The 15,755-nt window shown below is 51.6% G+C and overlaps 4 protein-coding genes across 4 annotated transcripts; all 4 read right to left on the bottom strand.

Moving 5' to 3' along the window:
* Positions 1 to 3: 3 nt before the first annotated feature.
* YBT1 (Transporter of the ATP-binding cassette (ABC)) lies at positions 4 to 6,559 on the bottom strand. The gene is made up of 2 exons (XM_062876381.1): positions 5,637 to 6,559; positions 4 to 5,566 (listed from the first exon to the last, which is right to left on the bottom strand). The coding sequence occupies exons 1-2, from the start codon at positions 5,975 to 5,977 to the stop codon at positions 499 to 501; spliced, it is 5,409 nt and encodes a 1,802-aa protein (XP_062734973.1). The 5' UTR covers positions 5,978 to 6,559; the 3' UTR covers positions 4 to 498.
* A 3,383-nt stretch (positions 6,560 to 9,942) lies between these two features.
* QC761_206484 (uncharacterized protein) lies at positions 9,943 to 10,453 on the bottom strand (the record flags this gene model as incomplete). Its single annotated transcript, XM_062876382.1, has 2 exons — positions 9,943 to 10,227; positions 10,322 to 10,453. 2 exons carry the CDS (start codon positions 10,451 to 10,453, stop codon positions 9,943 to 9,945), a joined length of 417 nt encoding a protein of 138 aa, XP_062734974.1.
* Positions 10,454 to 11,185: 732 nt separating this feature from the next.
* On the bottom strand, positions 11,186 to 12,312 carry QC761_206485 (uncharacterized protein; the record flags this gene model as incomplete). Its single annotated transcript, XM_062876383.1, is given in 2 exon segments — positions 11,186 to 11,865; positions 11,877 to 12,312. The coding sequence occupies 2 exon segments, from the start codon at positions 12,310 to 12,312 to the stop codon at positions 11,186 to 11,188; spliced, it is 1,116 nt and encodes a 371-aa protein (XP_062734975.1).
* A 1,029-nt stretch (positions 12,313 to 13,341) lies between these two features.
* On the bottom strand, positions 13,342 to 15,682 carry SEC61 (translocon subunit). Its single transcript, XM_062876384.1, has 3 exons — positions 15,494 to 15,682; positions 13,921 to 15,265; positions 13,342 to 13,861 (listed from the first exon to the last, which is right to left on the bottom strand). The coding sequence occupies exons 1-3, from the start codon at positions 15,501 to 15,503 to the stop codon at positions 13,786 to 13,788; spliced, it is 1,431 nt and encodes a 476-aa protein (XP_062734976.1). The 5' UTR covers positions 15,504 to 15,682; the 3' UTR covers positions 13,342 to 13,785.
* Between the last annotated feature and the right edge of the window lie 73 nt (positions 15,683 to 15,755).

Below are 15,755 nucleotides of genomic sequence, written 5' to 3' on the forward strand. Positions count from 1 at the left end.
CTGCCTCTTGGTGGAATCAAAGTGAGACGTGATACCTTCAGCAACTCGAACAGACGGACAAGCACAAACCGTAACTGGCATCTCTTGACTGTAACAGCAAAATACACATCTATCATGCTCGCTATGCTCTAGTCCTACAGTCTCAACCCCAAGACCAGCCAGCAAGCAAAAAGCCATACCAATACCATCCATCCCTTCCCCCTCCAATCCTATCATGCAACGTTATGCTGCCGCTGTTCTGGACTAGTCATGTCCACAGATGCTCGACAAGACAATACCAATTATCCCCTTTTATGTACAAGAGTTCCAGACACCTCACGTTCCTTGTACCCTTAAATCCGAAAAAAAAGCAAAAACCACAGCATGCACACAATCCCAGTCCAATAATGGTTACCAACACCCTTCTTTTATTGTGCTTCCAACCTTTCACGCCGTGTTCCTCCTCTTTTGCGCCCCAATTATTCTTCCTTCCTCATATATCATCCTCAGAGTAGCTTTCTAGGCAGTTGACCCACCCGGTTGCTCTGAGTTGGCCGTAGCAGTGGTTCCGCTTCCGGCCTGGGATCCTGACGATGATGCCACAACCTCCTCCTCATCATCATCGACATCTACCAGCTGGGTGGTCTTAAATGCCTTCTTGGCAGCAGCCTGCAGCGAGGTGAAATCACCGCTCATCTCACACATGCTCCTAAAGGTACCGTTGGCCTTCTTCAGGAGCTTGTATGGATGGTCGTATTCGACGATCTGACCCTTGTCAAGAACCAAGACCTTGTCATAATCAACGATTGTTTGCAGGCGATGGGCAATCGTAATGATGGTGCTGGTAAGCTCACGAATCGTGCCTTGGATGGCGGCGTCAGTGGCATAGTCGATCGAGGCAGTGGCCTCGTCCATGACCAACACGCTGGGGTTCTTGAGCAGCGCCCGTGCCAGGCAGAGAAGCTGACGCTGGCCCTGAGAAAGATTGTTGCCCGACTCGGTGACAGGAGAGGAGAGATCCAGGAAGATGTTCTTGTTCGTGGCCGTGGGCGGCCGTGATGGCTCCTCAGAAGCAGCGATAGACTCGACGGCGGTCGTGGCGGGAGGGATAGGTGCAGAACCAAGAGCCATTTCGTCAGGGCCGATGAGCTGTACACGGCGGAGGGCAGCAAAGATCTCGGTATCAGTGTACGAGTCAAACGGATCCAAGTTGGTTCGAATGGTTCCCATAAAGAGTGTGGGCTCCTGGGGCACAATGGTGATACCCTCACGCAGATCGCGCAAACCAACCTGACCAATGTCCACACCGTCAATCAAGATTTTACCCTCATCGGCTTCCAAGGCGCGGAAGATGGCCAGTGTGAGTGAACTCTTGCCAGCTCCGGTTCTTCCGACAATGCCAATCTTCTCACGCGCTTCGATCTTGAACGTGAGGTTGCGCAGAACGGGATCCAGCTCCTTGCGGTACCGAGTGGAATAGTTGATGAACTCGACGGACCCCTGAGCGGGCCAGTTCTTGTCTGGGCGGTTCTTCTCCACGATGGCCTCGGCTTCCTGCTCCACATCCAGGTACTCCTTGATACGCTCGACTGAGTTCATGTTTTGCTCGTTCATAGCATAAAGACGCACCAGCCAAAGGATATTGTCAGCAAAACCAATAGCATAGCTCAGCGAGATACCAGCAGACCCTGGATCGACCTTGCCAAGGCTGATGATAACAAATACACCGGCGAAGAATGCAACAAAGTCGCCCAACAGATCAGTTCTGAAGGCGAGCCATCTGTTAGCGGCCCAAAGATAGATGAATGGACGCAACTGCTTGTTGATTCTGGCAAGGTTGTCTCTGATGAAGCGGCGCTCGTCACCGTAGGCCCGAATAGTTGTGACACCGCTCAGTGTCTCTCCAAACTGCTGGAACAGCGGGCTTCTTTCGACGGATTCCAAACGCTTCAGGTCCCGCGATGAGTGGAGGTAGAACTGGCCGAGGAAAACGTAGGCAGCCGTGATAAACACTCCCGGAATCAAGAACGCTGGGGTGATGTAGGCAATCAAAACAACAGTGACAGTAATACCGAGAAGACAAGCCATGACGCCAATAGCGATAGGAGCCACTTCCTGATCCACAGCTTCCAGATCCTTGCTGAATCGGTTCATGATCTGACCCAGAGGGGTAACATCAAAGAACTTGAACCTTGCTCCGGTCACCGCCTTCATCAAACGATCATGAAGCTTCCAGGAGGCAGTCAGAGAGCCAAAGAAGATCCAAAGATCCCTCACAAGCGCCGCACAAGCACCAGCACCTCCAATCAGTGCCAGCACAGTTAAGTAGTAAAGGACATTAACATCCTTATTGTCGGTAGCCGAGAACGTCGTGCTATCGCCCTTGACGTAGTTAGCAATCGAAGCAAAATACGTCGGCGACAAGGTCTGGGCTGAGTAGCTGTAAGAGTTCATGCTGAACCTAGCGGAAGCGGTCTCGTTGAGGGTGTACTGGTTAGCCCATTCCTTGATCCACAGGTTGGAAGCAACACCGGAAAGTTGTTGTGCCGAGAAGACAAGGCCAGCCAAGAGCCAGAAACCCCAGCCACCCATGGAACCAAGGTACAGCTTCATCACAGGCCACTTGACCGCACCAACAGCCTTGGTCTCTTCCAGGGCATCCTGCTTCTTGGGCTCCTTCTTGGGCGACTTTGGCTTGCTCTTTTGTGAGCTTCTGTCAGCTTCGTTAAGCAGGGTATCGCCACTCTCCTCTCCGACACTGGATGGGACACGAGAGGGAACACGAGACACGTGGGCAGATCCTGCGGTAGACTTGGGAATAGCATCTTCTCCCAGCTTGCCCGCTTCGATCAGCTCCTTGGGGGTACCCTGGCCTGTGACACGGCCGTTGCTCATGGTCAAGACAAAGTCGGCAGGCGGGACGCAGAGAGGGATGTTGTGTGAGACAAGAATGCAGGTGCGATGTGCCATCAGAGGTCCCATGATGCAGTTGGTAAAGATCCACTGGGCAGTATGAGAATCAACAGCGCTCAGACAGTCATCCAAAAGCAGGTGCTTCGAGTTCGAGTAGACGGCACGGGCAAGCGAGATACGCTGTTTCTGACCGCCCGAAAGGGTGATGCCCTTCTCGCCCACCAAAGTCTCATCGCCGTTGTCGAGGATCTCCAGGTCGTGTTCCAAGGCACAGGCCACAATAACGTCGCGATATCTCTCCTCATCGAATGGGGCAGAGAAGAGAATGTTCTCCTTGATGCTAGCGTTCACAAGCCAAGCCTGCTGGGCGACGTAGGCGCATGTCTCAGCAAGACCGGTTTCGGGATCCGGACGAACGTCTTCACGGCTGCGACCACCGGGAAGAAGAACACGGCCATTCATGATGGTCATCTCGCCAAGCAAGGCCATCAACAGCGAAGTCTTGCCACAGCCCGTAGGCCCGGTGATGACATTGAGCTTGCCAATCTTAAAGTCAACATCGAGGTCGAGCAGGCGGAACGCCATAGATCCATCGTCTTGTACAGTGGACTTGCTACCCCAGATGAAAGTGGCGTTTCTGAAGCCGATGGCTCTCTCTCCGTTCTCGTCAATGTTGTCTTCACCCAGCTGCTCAAACTTCTCAGTCTCCTCCTCGGAGAGAAACTCCTCAATACGATCAATAGAGACTTTGGACTCCTGAACGTGGGCGATCATGTCACCAAGCTGATCGAGGGGGTACCGGAGAAGCATGAACAGAGAAATGGCGGTAAAGGCGACGGAGGGATACAAAGGCTTCTTCTCAATGACGGTGTAGACAAAGAACGAGAAGAAAGTGATCAAGATGGGAACGGTGTTCCAGACGGCCACCGCAGCAGCCCAAAGCATGAACCTCTTGCGCAAAGCCTGTAGCTCAGCTTTCCTCTTCTCGTCAACGATCTTGGCGAAACGATGCTCCCAGGCAAAGTACTTGATGATGCGGATATTTTGTAGGACCTCGTTGGTCGTATGGATACGCTTGTCGGTGGCGCTCATAATCTTCTTCTGGGTCTTGTTGAAGCCCTTGCCGAAGGCAATGTTGACTGGGAGAAGCAGAGCCATGACAATGAAGCCCGGGATGGCACTTAGACCCATGACCTGGTAGAGAAGAAGAATGGACACGATCAGCTGAGTAGGAGCAGACGCGACCAGGAAGTGCAAGTAGGCCGTGACCTCAGACACCTTGAAACTGTCAACCGACATCAAGTTGATGATGGTGCCGTTGTTGGCCTGCTCGTCAGCGTCGGCAGCCTTGGCGTCCTTCTTGGAAGCATCAGCCTCCTCGTTTGCGGTAGCCTGGCTTTCCTTCTTCCCGAGCCCCAACAGCCTCTTGGCCTTGGAGATGATGCCGTCCTTCTTTGGGGTCTCGTCCTTCTTCTTGTCAGCCCCAAGCGCGGAGTCTTTGCCCGCAGCTGCCTTTCTCCGCAATGCCTTGGCATAAATCTCGCCGACCAGGATAGCTCGAATGTTGATGCAAATCTTGCGGCCAATCCACAAGGCCTGCGCATCTCCAACAGACCGGATGATGTCCGTGACAGGAAGTAAAATAACATAGAGCCACAGGACGTTCCTGGGTGCTTCGGTTGGATTCTCGACGTATTCCAAAATGGCCTTGAGAAGGAGAGTGGGCGCAAACGTGAAGACACCAGACACGATGGCCCAGGCAGCCTGGGCAAAAAGCATCCCCTTGAAGAACTTGACCAAATGGAAGGCCAGCGAGGTGGTCTTCTTGGCTTGGCGATAAGCAGCGAGAATAGTAGCGGCCTTGTCCCTAGGAAGCAGATTCCAGACTCGTTTGAGCTCTAGTGGTTCTCTCCAGCCATCCCACACGATCGAGTCGACCCAGGAGAAGGTGTAGTGCGAGAACAGCGAAGCCAGGTTTTCACGACCGGGCGGAATGCCATCTTCCCACTCCAGAAGCACCGTTTTGTTGCCCTTCCGGGTGCTGATAGCCATACCAAAAAGAACAGAGGTCAAGGCAAACTCGGTCATCACCAGAACCTGCGTCATCTGAGAGACCGTGTGAATCAAGACTGATCGGAAGAGAACCAGGGCGAAGAGCCACTGGCAGCTGTAGATGGCGGCCGTGTGATTCCACAACCTCGGGACCCGCCATTGGGTATTTCCCAGGAAAAGTCGGAGAGTTGCAAGGAGCAGGACATAGACCCAGACAGTCAGGCCAGCAATACCAGCCAGGCCGTTCTTGACCTCGACGTCGTACAACAATCCGATCACATTGACAGCGACCAGGCCTGCAATAGCAAGCTCCTCCACGACCACAGAGAGAGTCTGCCCGGGTGGTGTATCAGCTTGCACGATGGATCCCTTGGTTGTGGTTTTGACCAGCGCAAGCCGGCCGCCATTGATGACCAGACCCTCATCGTCGTCGCTTTCGAGTGTTGGCTCTTCATCGACCGGGAGGTCTGTGTGGTTCGGAGGCGAAATCGGAGTGATGCCATTGGTGAGAGGGTCGTATCCTCGGCTTCGTTTTAACCTGACGGCGCGGAAAGTGTTGTGCAGAGCGAGCTGGAGAAACGAGATTCCTATTACGATTAAGGGCAGCAAGACACTAAGATAGCTACAGGTTGAAGCGAGCAAGACTGTCAGCGATTATTCTTTTTTGACGGAGTGCAACAGTAGGGACCTACTCCTGCTTGAAGCATTGTGTAAAATCGTCGGTCCGCCATATGGGCCACGAGCACGCGGCGAAAGCCATTTCGGCCGCGTTGTCGTGGCGCAACCACGAAATCGTAATGTTGGTGACTGTCTCGGATACGTGTGTCTGTCGTTCGTCAATTGGAACCAGACGTCGGTGTTGCGCGGGGGAAGACGTCTGGGAAAACGTCGTTGATTGGTGGTGGACGGGAAGAAAACAAGAAAATGGGAAATGCTTCCCTCTGAGATCGCCAGCAATGGGGAAAAGTGAGAATCCTGGACGGGTCCAGCGGCGGTTTAAACGCTGGAACTGGAACTGGAACTTCGTTGTCATTTGGCACTAGTCTGGTGGGGTTGGTCTAGGGTGGTCCTGGAAAAAGGCAGCTGCAATGGTAAGCAAAACTACCTATCTTCCACTATCTCCCACACACAGCGCATGTACTGTATCTGTCCGCTTCCGCGAGTATAGCTATATCTTGAAGAGATATGCCGACGACGCACGGGAGCACGCAAAGGAACTTGAGCCATCCACCACGGCGGGAGGGGTCATAGGTTCGTAGCCGGGCCGGGAATGTATTTCATGGGCGGGAGATCTATACGCCCACCTACTGAGTGATGAGAGAGGGGTCCCGAGCAACAGTCCCGACGGGTTTCAGCAAAAGAAAAAACACACCGTGCCCTCTGACTGCCGATAAATAGGATAGCAATATCATGGTGGTCTGTGGCGTCTAAGACCGTTCTCTGTCGCACTTGCAGCCTTCTTCGATGGTCCAGAAGCTGAGCCAGGTGGGGAGCTTACCAAATGAGGGCCATCGATGATGTCAGATGTTCCCTGCAACCCAGCAGAGTATCCCGCCGAGCCGAGTCAAGGCCCTTGTCTTTTTTCTTTGCCGTAGAATTTTAGGATTACACAAAGTATTGTGCGACCATTGGTGCTACATCTCGTGCTCTGCTCTGTGAGTCTGAACATCTAGATACGACTAGCTAGGCGGTGACATGACTGTTCGGCCTAGGAGCTGCTTATACATGCACATAGATGCTTGGTGCTTACACCCTGCCTAATGCGACTCCGTCCGCCAACCAGCAACCCCTGGTGGTCGCAGCACGAAGCTTTGCGCTAGGAAGGCCACCTGCATCCGCTGGTGGGGCCGCAAACGTCGAGAAGCCCGATTTTTCGTCCGTTCAGCCAGCGTTTTGCACTTTGCCAGAGCCTCCGTTACACACAAGACTCGAGAAAGGTCTGATACATAATATATGAGCTATAACATCAAACTATCTCGGTACTGTCACTCTTGCTTCTCAGTGCAGAGGTATCATGCGAACAAATGTACATGCAACATCGTCTCCCGTCCGTGCAAAAAGAATACTCATCCAATTGACCGCGAGGTACTTGCATATGAGCCCCTCAACGATCTCATCATGATCCTTCTCACCAACCTCATCCTCTTTTTCAAACGGATCTCGTTCGCCGACATGATCCTTCTCACCGCCGTACTTCTTTTTCTCATAGTAATCCTCCTCAAGGCCATCACTTTTCCTAAGCTCTTCATCTTACGTACCTTTTCCCTTCTTCTCACTACCCTCAGCTCTTCATCAACCTGCTCTCATGTCTTGCGGCCACAGCCCTCCAGCACAGTCAGGATTTCTTTGCTTTGCTTCTCGAGGTCTTTATCATCGAGCCAGTGCTGTGAGAGAGGAGCATAATTTAAATCGCCGTAATATGTCCGCAACAGCCAGAGGGCAGCGAGGTCAGGATTTGTCTAACCACGCCTTGGGAACCCACTCTCTCCAGGAAGTTTCATTGCAGTATGCCCTCCTTCTGTCATTTTCTATGAAGTTCCAGGAATATCCATATATACAAGCTTTCAAGGGCCAGTGACGAAGAATAGAGGAGTAGCGGTCTCCGCCAAATTTGTCATGAGCTGTCAGAATTGCTTGTTGGAGGTTGATGATCGCGACGGTCCCGTCCTTTCTGACTAGAATTGTCGTGTGGCTTGACCTTACTGTGTATAATATCACACCACCACCAAAGGCTCGTTGTCGGCATCCATAAGATGTTTAAAAGTTCTGAAGGCAAGGGCTTGCCAGTCTTTCTCTTAGATTTGCGGATGAGTTTCGACATGGGCTGGGCGTCGTCGAGCTTTTAGAGGAGCATCATGCGAACTGGTTGGTAGCCTTCCTTGGACTCGGGGCAAGGGTGGTCTATGGTCCACGAGCCGTAGAATTTGAGTGTGCCTCTGGTGAGATCTGGATGCTCTTGGGCTGCTTCGCGAACCAAGGAGTAGGCCTCTGATTCAAGCGCGTAGTCCATATCAGCCCGGGGTGGCGCAATCCGGACGGAGGCAGGCCATCCCCCGCTGGGTTGCAGACAAAGGTATCGTCCAAGGAGATGAGGTAATAAGCTGCATCGTAGATCTTGGCAACACATTCCCGGGGGGCTTGTTCCCTTTCTCCAGGTAGTTGAACTCTTTCCGTCACGGCGATTGGGCCGTTGTATCGGTCATCATCAAGAGGGAGCTTGGGGTCCTTCAGTGCAAGGCTGGCACGGGTCTCGTTCGGATAATTACACTTCCAGCCAGGGATGTAATAGTCGGGGTCGTATTCGTCATCTTCCGTGTTGTCTTCTTTGTTGTCCTTCTTGTCATCATCGTCCTCGTGCCCCGAATCCTCGTCATAATATATGGGCTTTGGACTAATGACAGCCTTTCTGATAGTAAATTCAAACGTATCGTCGCCAATCTTTCCGCTAATGGGCGGGTTGTCAAGGGCATATTCCACCCGGTCTGCTCGCACCCGAGGCTCACAGCCGAACTCTCCATAATTGTGGTATTCTCGCTCTCCCTCTCCATAGTGGTGGTAATTTACCACTCCAAATGTTCCAGGGGGTTCGTGTGTTCGGATGGAGAAGGTGTGAACCCTTCCATGTATGGGTGAGCCTCATGCTGCATCTTGCTCGCTCCCATGCTATTGACGTGACTTGCTTGGGTACTTGTTGGATAGCTAGCCACAAGGAGAGGGATAGATAATACCAGCAACCGACGACAGAAATGGCTGCAGATGGGAGCTCGAGACTGGGTGGTGGATGTCCGTTGCTTCGAAATTCAACAAGTTCGAATTTCAGGTTGAGAAAGTGAGAAGATATGGAAAGTGATTGAGAAAGTGAGAGCGAAGAGTGCCTTGAATATGTGCGAGGAACAACTATTTAAACCTTCCTTCCTGAAAAACTTTAAAAACAGTTGAAGGTCATGTTCGAAGCTCTTTTCAGAGCCTCAATACGAGACGCCACGCTGAAACACACTAAGGCAGACCATGGCGTAATCACACAACACCCCTCCGGACTGTAGCTTATGCTAAATGTGCCTACTTACTATCTTGAAAAGTCTTTCAACTGCACTGAAACACCTCTCGACCGTTCTAGAAGGCGTATTGACATACTTTCACGACGTCGTCACTCTGATCACAGGCCTCTCAAAACTTTTGAAAGGCCTATAGAGTAGGTACCTACTATCCTTCAAGACCTATAAATCATCTGTTAAGGTTTTGAAAGATAATTACTACGCCTCTCGACTTTCTTTCAATACCTCTCGACTATCTTTTCAACACATAGTATATATTTCAAGGTTTTCATATACCATTCGGAGGCATATTCACTATCTTTCAAGGCATATTAATTCTGTTTTGAAGCCGTGATTCCAATTTGTAATCTCTATTATTTTATCCACGACGTATCTATTGCCAGCCGTCACGGTGGGTTCTTTCCACATTGTTGTGTTCAAAATAGGGTCACAAACTGAGGAGAAAAAGATTGTGGTGTTTCTCAGGCTATGTATGCTGCCAGAAATCCCCCCCCATTTATCCCCACTACCCATGGCTTCATCCTACCTGCCGTCACGATCTAAGCATGATTCACCCTCCTCATCAGAGCTCCCTACGTCATTCAGCTCAAGCAACTGACCGGCCTCCTGCTCAACCACAGACTTTCGATCTAGCTTTTCAAGAAGCCACAAAATTTCTTCGCTTCTGTTCGTGTGATCCTCGAGGTCAACAAAATGCCTCGAAAGAGGACGGCACCGGTAGTCGTTGTAATAGTTCTCAAGCAACCACAATCCCGCCCCCTCCGGATTCTCCAGCCATGACCACGGCACCATCGGTCATACGTTCGAAATATGGCTTCCTGAAAATTGATTACAACGGCAGTGCCGTCCTTTTTGATGGGAACGCCGTGAGGCTGAAGTTCACGATGGTCGATTTGACACCACTACCAGAGCTCGTTGTATGCGTCTATCACGCAGTCCGGTTCTATACCATCATCCGCTTTCGGCACTCCATATCCCAACTGACTGGATAGTACGCACTATCAGAGATCTTGGCGATATATTCTTGGGGCGTTTCCTCGCCCGAAAGCTGGACGCTGCCGGCAACTACGATGGGCCCATTATACTCATCATCGTCGAGGGGAAGATGGGGATTTCGGCGTTGAAGACTGGGAAGGTCTGCATAAGAGTAGTCCTCTTCGTAGTCCTTATCGTAAGGCCAGTCCTTGGACCCAGAATCGTCTTGGTAATCGTGAACACCAACTCCTCGCTACCAGGAGGACACGTCTCGAGTGGGGGATTTCCGCAGCAAATTGTAGTTGAGCCCCTCTCGTGTGAGGAAAGTGGCGACCGTAGTTGTTCACCTCCCTGGCCCATTTTCCACAGTAGGCATACCCATACGTCTCTCCAAACGGACTTGGAAGTACATGTGAATTGATGCGAAAGTCGTGCCGTTTGGTGTAAGGGTGTTCTTCTGGATCCTGCTTTTGCTCCATGTTGAATTTCTTGTAAAGGCTCAGATGTTGATAGAATTAAGGGGAACAAAGCTGGGATGTACGCAGCAGGGAGCAAAGGAAAAATCACAGCTGCAGGTACCTGGCTGAAGCCACGAGCACCTCAAAACTCTAAACCTCCATTCAAATCCCCTCTGGAATCTTTGATGGCGTATGGCTGCAGAGTGGCTTCGACTGGACTCCGCAGTTTTACTTACCCATCACACAGCGTAATCGAGGGCAAATGCATTCGTGGTAGTCGCGCGAGCAGCCGGAGCTTAGAATGAGTCAAGACCGTGACGACATGCTTCGATAACCAGGCTGCCGAGTAGCCTTGTGAAGGTCACTGGTTCGAGGGGCCCATGTGTACGAGGTGTGGCATCGACACATGGAACTGATCTTCGTGAGCAAGCGAGGCAGCAGCGCAAGCAAACCAAAGTGTCTGGTGAAAATTTAAAATCGGGGTTTGAAACTTAATTCAAACGGAGGCTTCCCTAGAATGAAAGTTTCGGTTAAGTAAAAGGGCAACGCCTCCCGCTCCTTGCGAACGGCATCCCGACTCGGCCTTTTTTCAACGCCTTTCAGATGCGGCGTCCTAAGATGATAGCTTGACGGTCGGAAAGAAAGCCGGAAGAAAACAAAGTTCTATTGGGTCTTGCCGGGAAGTCTCGGGTATACATGAGTCTCTCGGTTACCAAAATTCTCTTCATCATTTTTCTCTCTTTGTTCACCGTATTAATAAGTGTTCAAGCTAACACACTTACTATCCAATTCCCCAGCGAGTCGAAGAGCCTCAAGCTCCACCTCTGACTTACGGCCTAACTGCTCAAGCAGTTGCAGTAGTTGTGAAGCCAGTTCCTTATGGTGTTCATTGCCAAGGAATGATTCGTCCAAAGGGCTGAACCGGGAGTCATTCTGGTAGGTTCCCAACAACCAGATCCCTGTCTCCTCTGGATTTTCCAACCAGGACTCCGGAACCCACTCCTCCCATGGACCTGTTTCCGTATCCTCGGGATGTTCTGCCTCCACAAGCTTCCACAATGGTACGCCGTAGGAATCAGCTTCAAAGGGCCAATACCGCCACACAGGTGATGTGTGCTCGCCCATGGCTTTGAGCTCGTCTTCTGAAATGTCGGGGTGCACCGTATGAGGATGCCGAAGAAATTTCATATCTCCAATGAACGAATGGAGAATTGCTCGGTTGAGCTTAATGATTTTAGCAGTGCCGTCCTTGCATACCAACACATCGTATGGGCGCAACTCATAGCAATTGATCTCACACCACCACCAAAGTTCCTCATTTGCGTCGGTCAGACTCTTGAGGGTGTTGAGCCTGTCGAATTCGGGAAGTAGAGGAAGGCCTGCCTTGTGCTGTTTCGCCTCCCGGAGAAGCTTTGACATGGGTTTGGCGTCCGCTTTCTCCAACAGGACCATTTGGACCCATTGATGCCCCGCTGGTCCAGGTTGAGCAAAGGTCCATGAGCCATGGAACCCAAGCGTAGCTCGGCCGGTCCTAGCTGTGGCGACTTCCGAATCAGTTGGTATGCCGCGGCCTCAGCGGCATAGTCGAAATCGGTCCGAGTTGCGCAGTCTGGAGCGACTCCATCATCTGGGTATCTTACCGCTCTCCAAACTTCAGCCTCAAGGCTAACCGGGTAGTAAGCCTCATCATAAATCCTGGCAACATACTCTCGTGGTGCTTGATCACCACGAAGTTGAACCTTTCCGACAACCACAACCGCACCGTTGTACGGCTCGTCACCTAGTGGCAGATGTCGATCCTTTCCCCTAAGCTCGGGGAGTTCCTCAGGGCAGTAACGGCCCCCGGATGACGTAGTCTGGGTAATATTTGAGACGGCCATCACTTTCTTCGTATAAAAGCGCTGGGGGGTGGTGATGGCGATCGTCGAAAGACTGTTGTTTGGGGCTAGTGACAGTTTTTTGTAATCGTGAACTCAAAAGCCCCAGAGCCTAGCGGAACAGTTTCAACTGGGGGGTTGTCAAAGACATACGATATTTAAGCGTCGAGGTGAGAAGGAAAACCATCATCGCCTTGGTAGTTGTTCCATTCCCGGGGCGACTCCCCGTAGAAGAACCCGTGCTGGAATCCAAATGGCTGCGGAGGTTCGTGTGTTCTGATAGAAAGGACGTTACCCTCCCTGTATGGGTGCATCTCCATTGTTGTCTGAGATTGGCTGAATAAAAAAATGGGGATCGAGACACCTATGCGCGGACTGAATGTTGCTGGACATTGACTTGAATTTGCTTGGTGAGCCCTGCGAGAATTGAGTAATAACCCGAGTCTGAGCCAGCAAGAAGAGGGACCAGAGGATAGCAGTTCCTGTTGGAGTGGACAATTAAATAAGGTTGATTGATTTTGAAGTAGCTTTCGGTAGGAGCTAAGATTTTAAGCTTTAAACAACCTTCAGCCAACCAACCACATCAGAGAAAAAAGAAATGGAGGCTGCTCTTTTGGTTAAGGGCTTTGAACTAAGATGTTCCTATTATCTTTGGGCCCTTGCTTCAAGTTGCAGTCTATTATTTTGTCCATGACCACATGCCAAGGACCTGAGAAACTGCTTGACCATCGAGTGAGTGTGAATCTTTTTTTCAACTGAACATCAGAGGGAACTCCCACAATAACATTTGTTTCAAGACAGCTGATTTTGAGTTCAAAACGGCCGACAAAAACGGTCAGCACACCGACCGTTATCTCAAGTAACTCTTACACAACATCCGACTGCGGTGAAGGTACTAGAAGACACAAATCCTGCCTCTCCCACATGGGAGCCACCTCTGGCTGCATGTACACGCTGTCCTGCATATAGGATTGGTCCATCTTGCACCATCCATCAGCACACAAACGTTGCCGTGTCACCTGCCCTTTGAGCTTGCCGAACCCATATCCGCTTCGTATATACAGGCTACCCAAACATCCAGACGTTAATGTACACTATCGCACCCTCATCGGAAATCGTCACCCATTCGTAACCTGTTTCTGGAGAACAATCCCGAGCGCCTGAGCCCCTGACCATTCCACGCTATCAAGCATCTAACAAATTGACTTCCTGGGTAATAACCTCCTGATGCAATACGCCCCCCCGCCCACTTTTAGGAAGCCTCCCTTTATGACATTTGCTTTTAATACAGTACACGGCGGCCCATGATCAACTCCCCCAGGCCATTACAAACAACAATAAATCAAAAAATGTGTATATGGTATATGTTCCGGTAGTCCTTTCGTATCGACGACCTCGCTGAGATCATGACATCGTGGCTACCTAACTTCATTTATATGGGAAAAAACAGAAGCACAAGCGTGCTATCCGCTATTTTTAACCCATGATCATCCCCTTCATGCCGGACAGATCACCCTCCTTGGCAGCGATCTCGAAGTACCCATAGATGATGCTGGATACACAGGTTAGCATGATGTACAACTTGAAGAGTGGAGATGTGGGTAAACTTACGTAACAGCAAGAAGAGTTCCGGTACCGGAGCCGAGCGCACCCATGAGGTCGCTGGCAACAGAGAGAGCACCAATGCAGGCGCCACCGAAGGCAGCGGCAGTGGGGATAATGCGCTTGAGCTCCTTGTACATGCTCTGCTCACGGTGGCCAGCCATAACGAGACCCTGGTCCTTGAGTTGCTTGGCAACATCGCGGGGGCTGGAGCCAGAAACCTCAATCCAGGTCTTGGAGAAGACCGCGCAGGCGGTGAGCATGTAGGCAATGTAGACGAAGGTGTGGATGGGGTCAAGCATGGCGTCCTTGAAGTTGAGGGGAGGAGACATGTAGTAGACGAGACCGGAGATGGCAGAGAGCTGCGAAGAGCCGTCCTTGGCCTCCCAGACACCGAAAAGACGGACCAGAAGGTTCTCGGAGAAGCGAGAGTAGAGCATCTGGCTGATCAGGAAGATGTTGGAGGAGAGGGCGGACTGAAGCATGATGGGCATGTTTGAGGTGTAAAACAGGCGGATGGGGTACGAGCCACGAGCACCACGCTGGCGGGACGACTTGACAGGGATCTCGACGCGGAAGCCCTGGAGGTAGATGACAGCGGCGAAGACGAGGAGGGTGGCGAGGAGGTTCATGATGTTGGGCAGGTTTTGTCTGTAGAAAGCCTCCTGGAGAGCTCTCTGCTTGTTGGGCCAGGTCATGAGGAGGTGGAAGAGAGCGATAACGGCACCCTCGTACTCGGGGCCACGGCCGGTGTTGATCGAGGTGGGGGAGAAAGCCTTCCACATGATAGACTCGCAGATGTTGGTGGCAATGAAGAGCGAGATACCGCTGCCCAGACCATAGCCCTTCTGGAGGAGCTCATCGAGGAGAATGACGATCATGCCAGCAAGAACCAGCTGAAGGATCAGGAGGAAGACAATACCGGCACCGAGATCGCTGGGAGGGCCGTAGAGACCGGTGAAGACGTAGACAGTGGCGGTACCAACGGAGAGAATGAGGGCGAAGAGCTTCTGGGCGGTTTGGTAGAGCTCACGGTCGGACTTGAGGTCGAGGTTGACATCGATCATGTGGGTGCCGGCAAGAAGCTGGAAGACCATGCCAGACGAGATAATGGGAGTGATACCCAATTCCATCAGTGTACCACGGTTACTCGCCATCATCATGCGCAGCCAGTATAGAGGATCGGATGTGTCTGACGAGACAATGCCGTAGAGGGGCATCTGGCTCATCACCAAGAAGATGAGCAGTGTCAAGCCAGTCCACATCAACTTTTGGTTGAAGGGAATCTTGGTCTCTGGCTGCTGAACCTCGGGGAGGAACGGCACAAAGGGCTTGACCAGGTCGAGAAATCGTACTGCATGGCGAAGACTGGTCAGCGCAACTGTCGCAAACGGGAGCTTCTCAGGTGGGAGCTGGCGATGCTAGAGGGCGGAACCGGCAAAAGGAGATGCCAATTGCAAAGGCGCAAAGCTCAAAAGAGGCGGGACAGCTGTTGTTGGGCGAGGTTGATGGCCAGCGCGAAGCTGTCGTCATGACGCGCCAGGGAAGTGGGCAGACAGGTCAGGCCAGGTCAGGTACTTACAAGAACTCATGGTGGGCAGTGGGATGTGGAAAGAGAAAAAAATAAATTAGTAAACCATCCAGAAGAAAAGGAAGGGCGTCAGTGAGCGACAACGACTCTTGGGGATGGCGAGTGTCGTCGGCGCAATTGGGGGAAGAAAAAAAGGAAGAAGGTGATGCTCAGCTCTGGATATGGAGCAGAGGAGGCGGCTGCGTAGAGATCTGGCTTCAAAAGTTATTCTGTGATGTGTCCAATTTCGAATGGATCCACACGTGACCCCTGA

Source organism: Podospora bellae-mahoneyi, chromosome 2 (assembly GCF_035222275.1).
Source record: "Podospora bellae-mahoneyi strain CBS 112042 chromosome 2, whole genome shotgun sequence".
NCBI lineage: Eukaryota > Fungi > Ascomycota > Sordariomycetes > Sordariales > Podosporaceae > Podospora > Podospora bellae-mahoneyi.

Coding starts and splice junctions, on each gene's coding strand:
- YBT1 (XM_062876381.1), bottom strand. CDS start 5,977: ATGACAACGAAGTTCCAGTTCCAGTTCCAGCGTTTAAACCGCCGCTGG. Junction 5,567..5,636: donor ACACAATGCTTCAAGCAGGA/GTAGGTCCCTAC, acceptor TTCAACCTGTAG/CTATCTTAGTGTCTTGCTGC.
- SEC61 (XM_062876384.1), bottom strand. Junction 13,862..13,920: donor GGAACTCTTCTTGCTGTTAC/GTAAGTTTACCC, acceptor CTGTGTATCCAG/CATCATCTATGGGTACTTCG.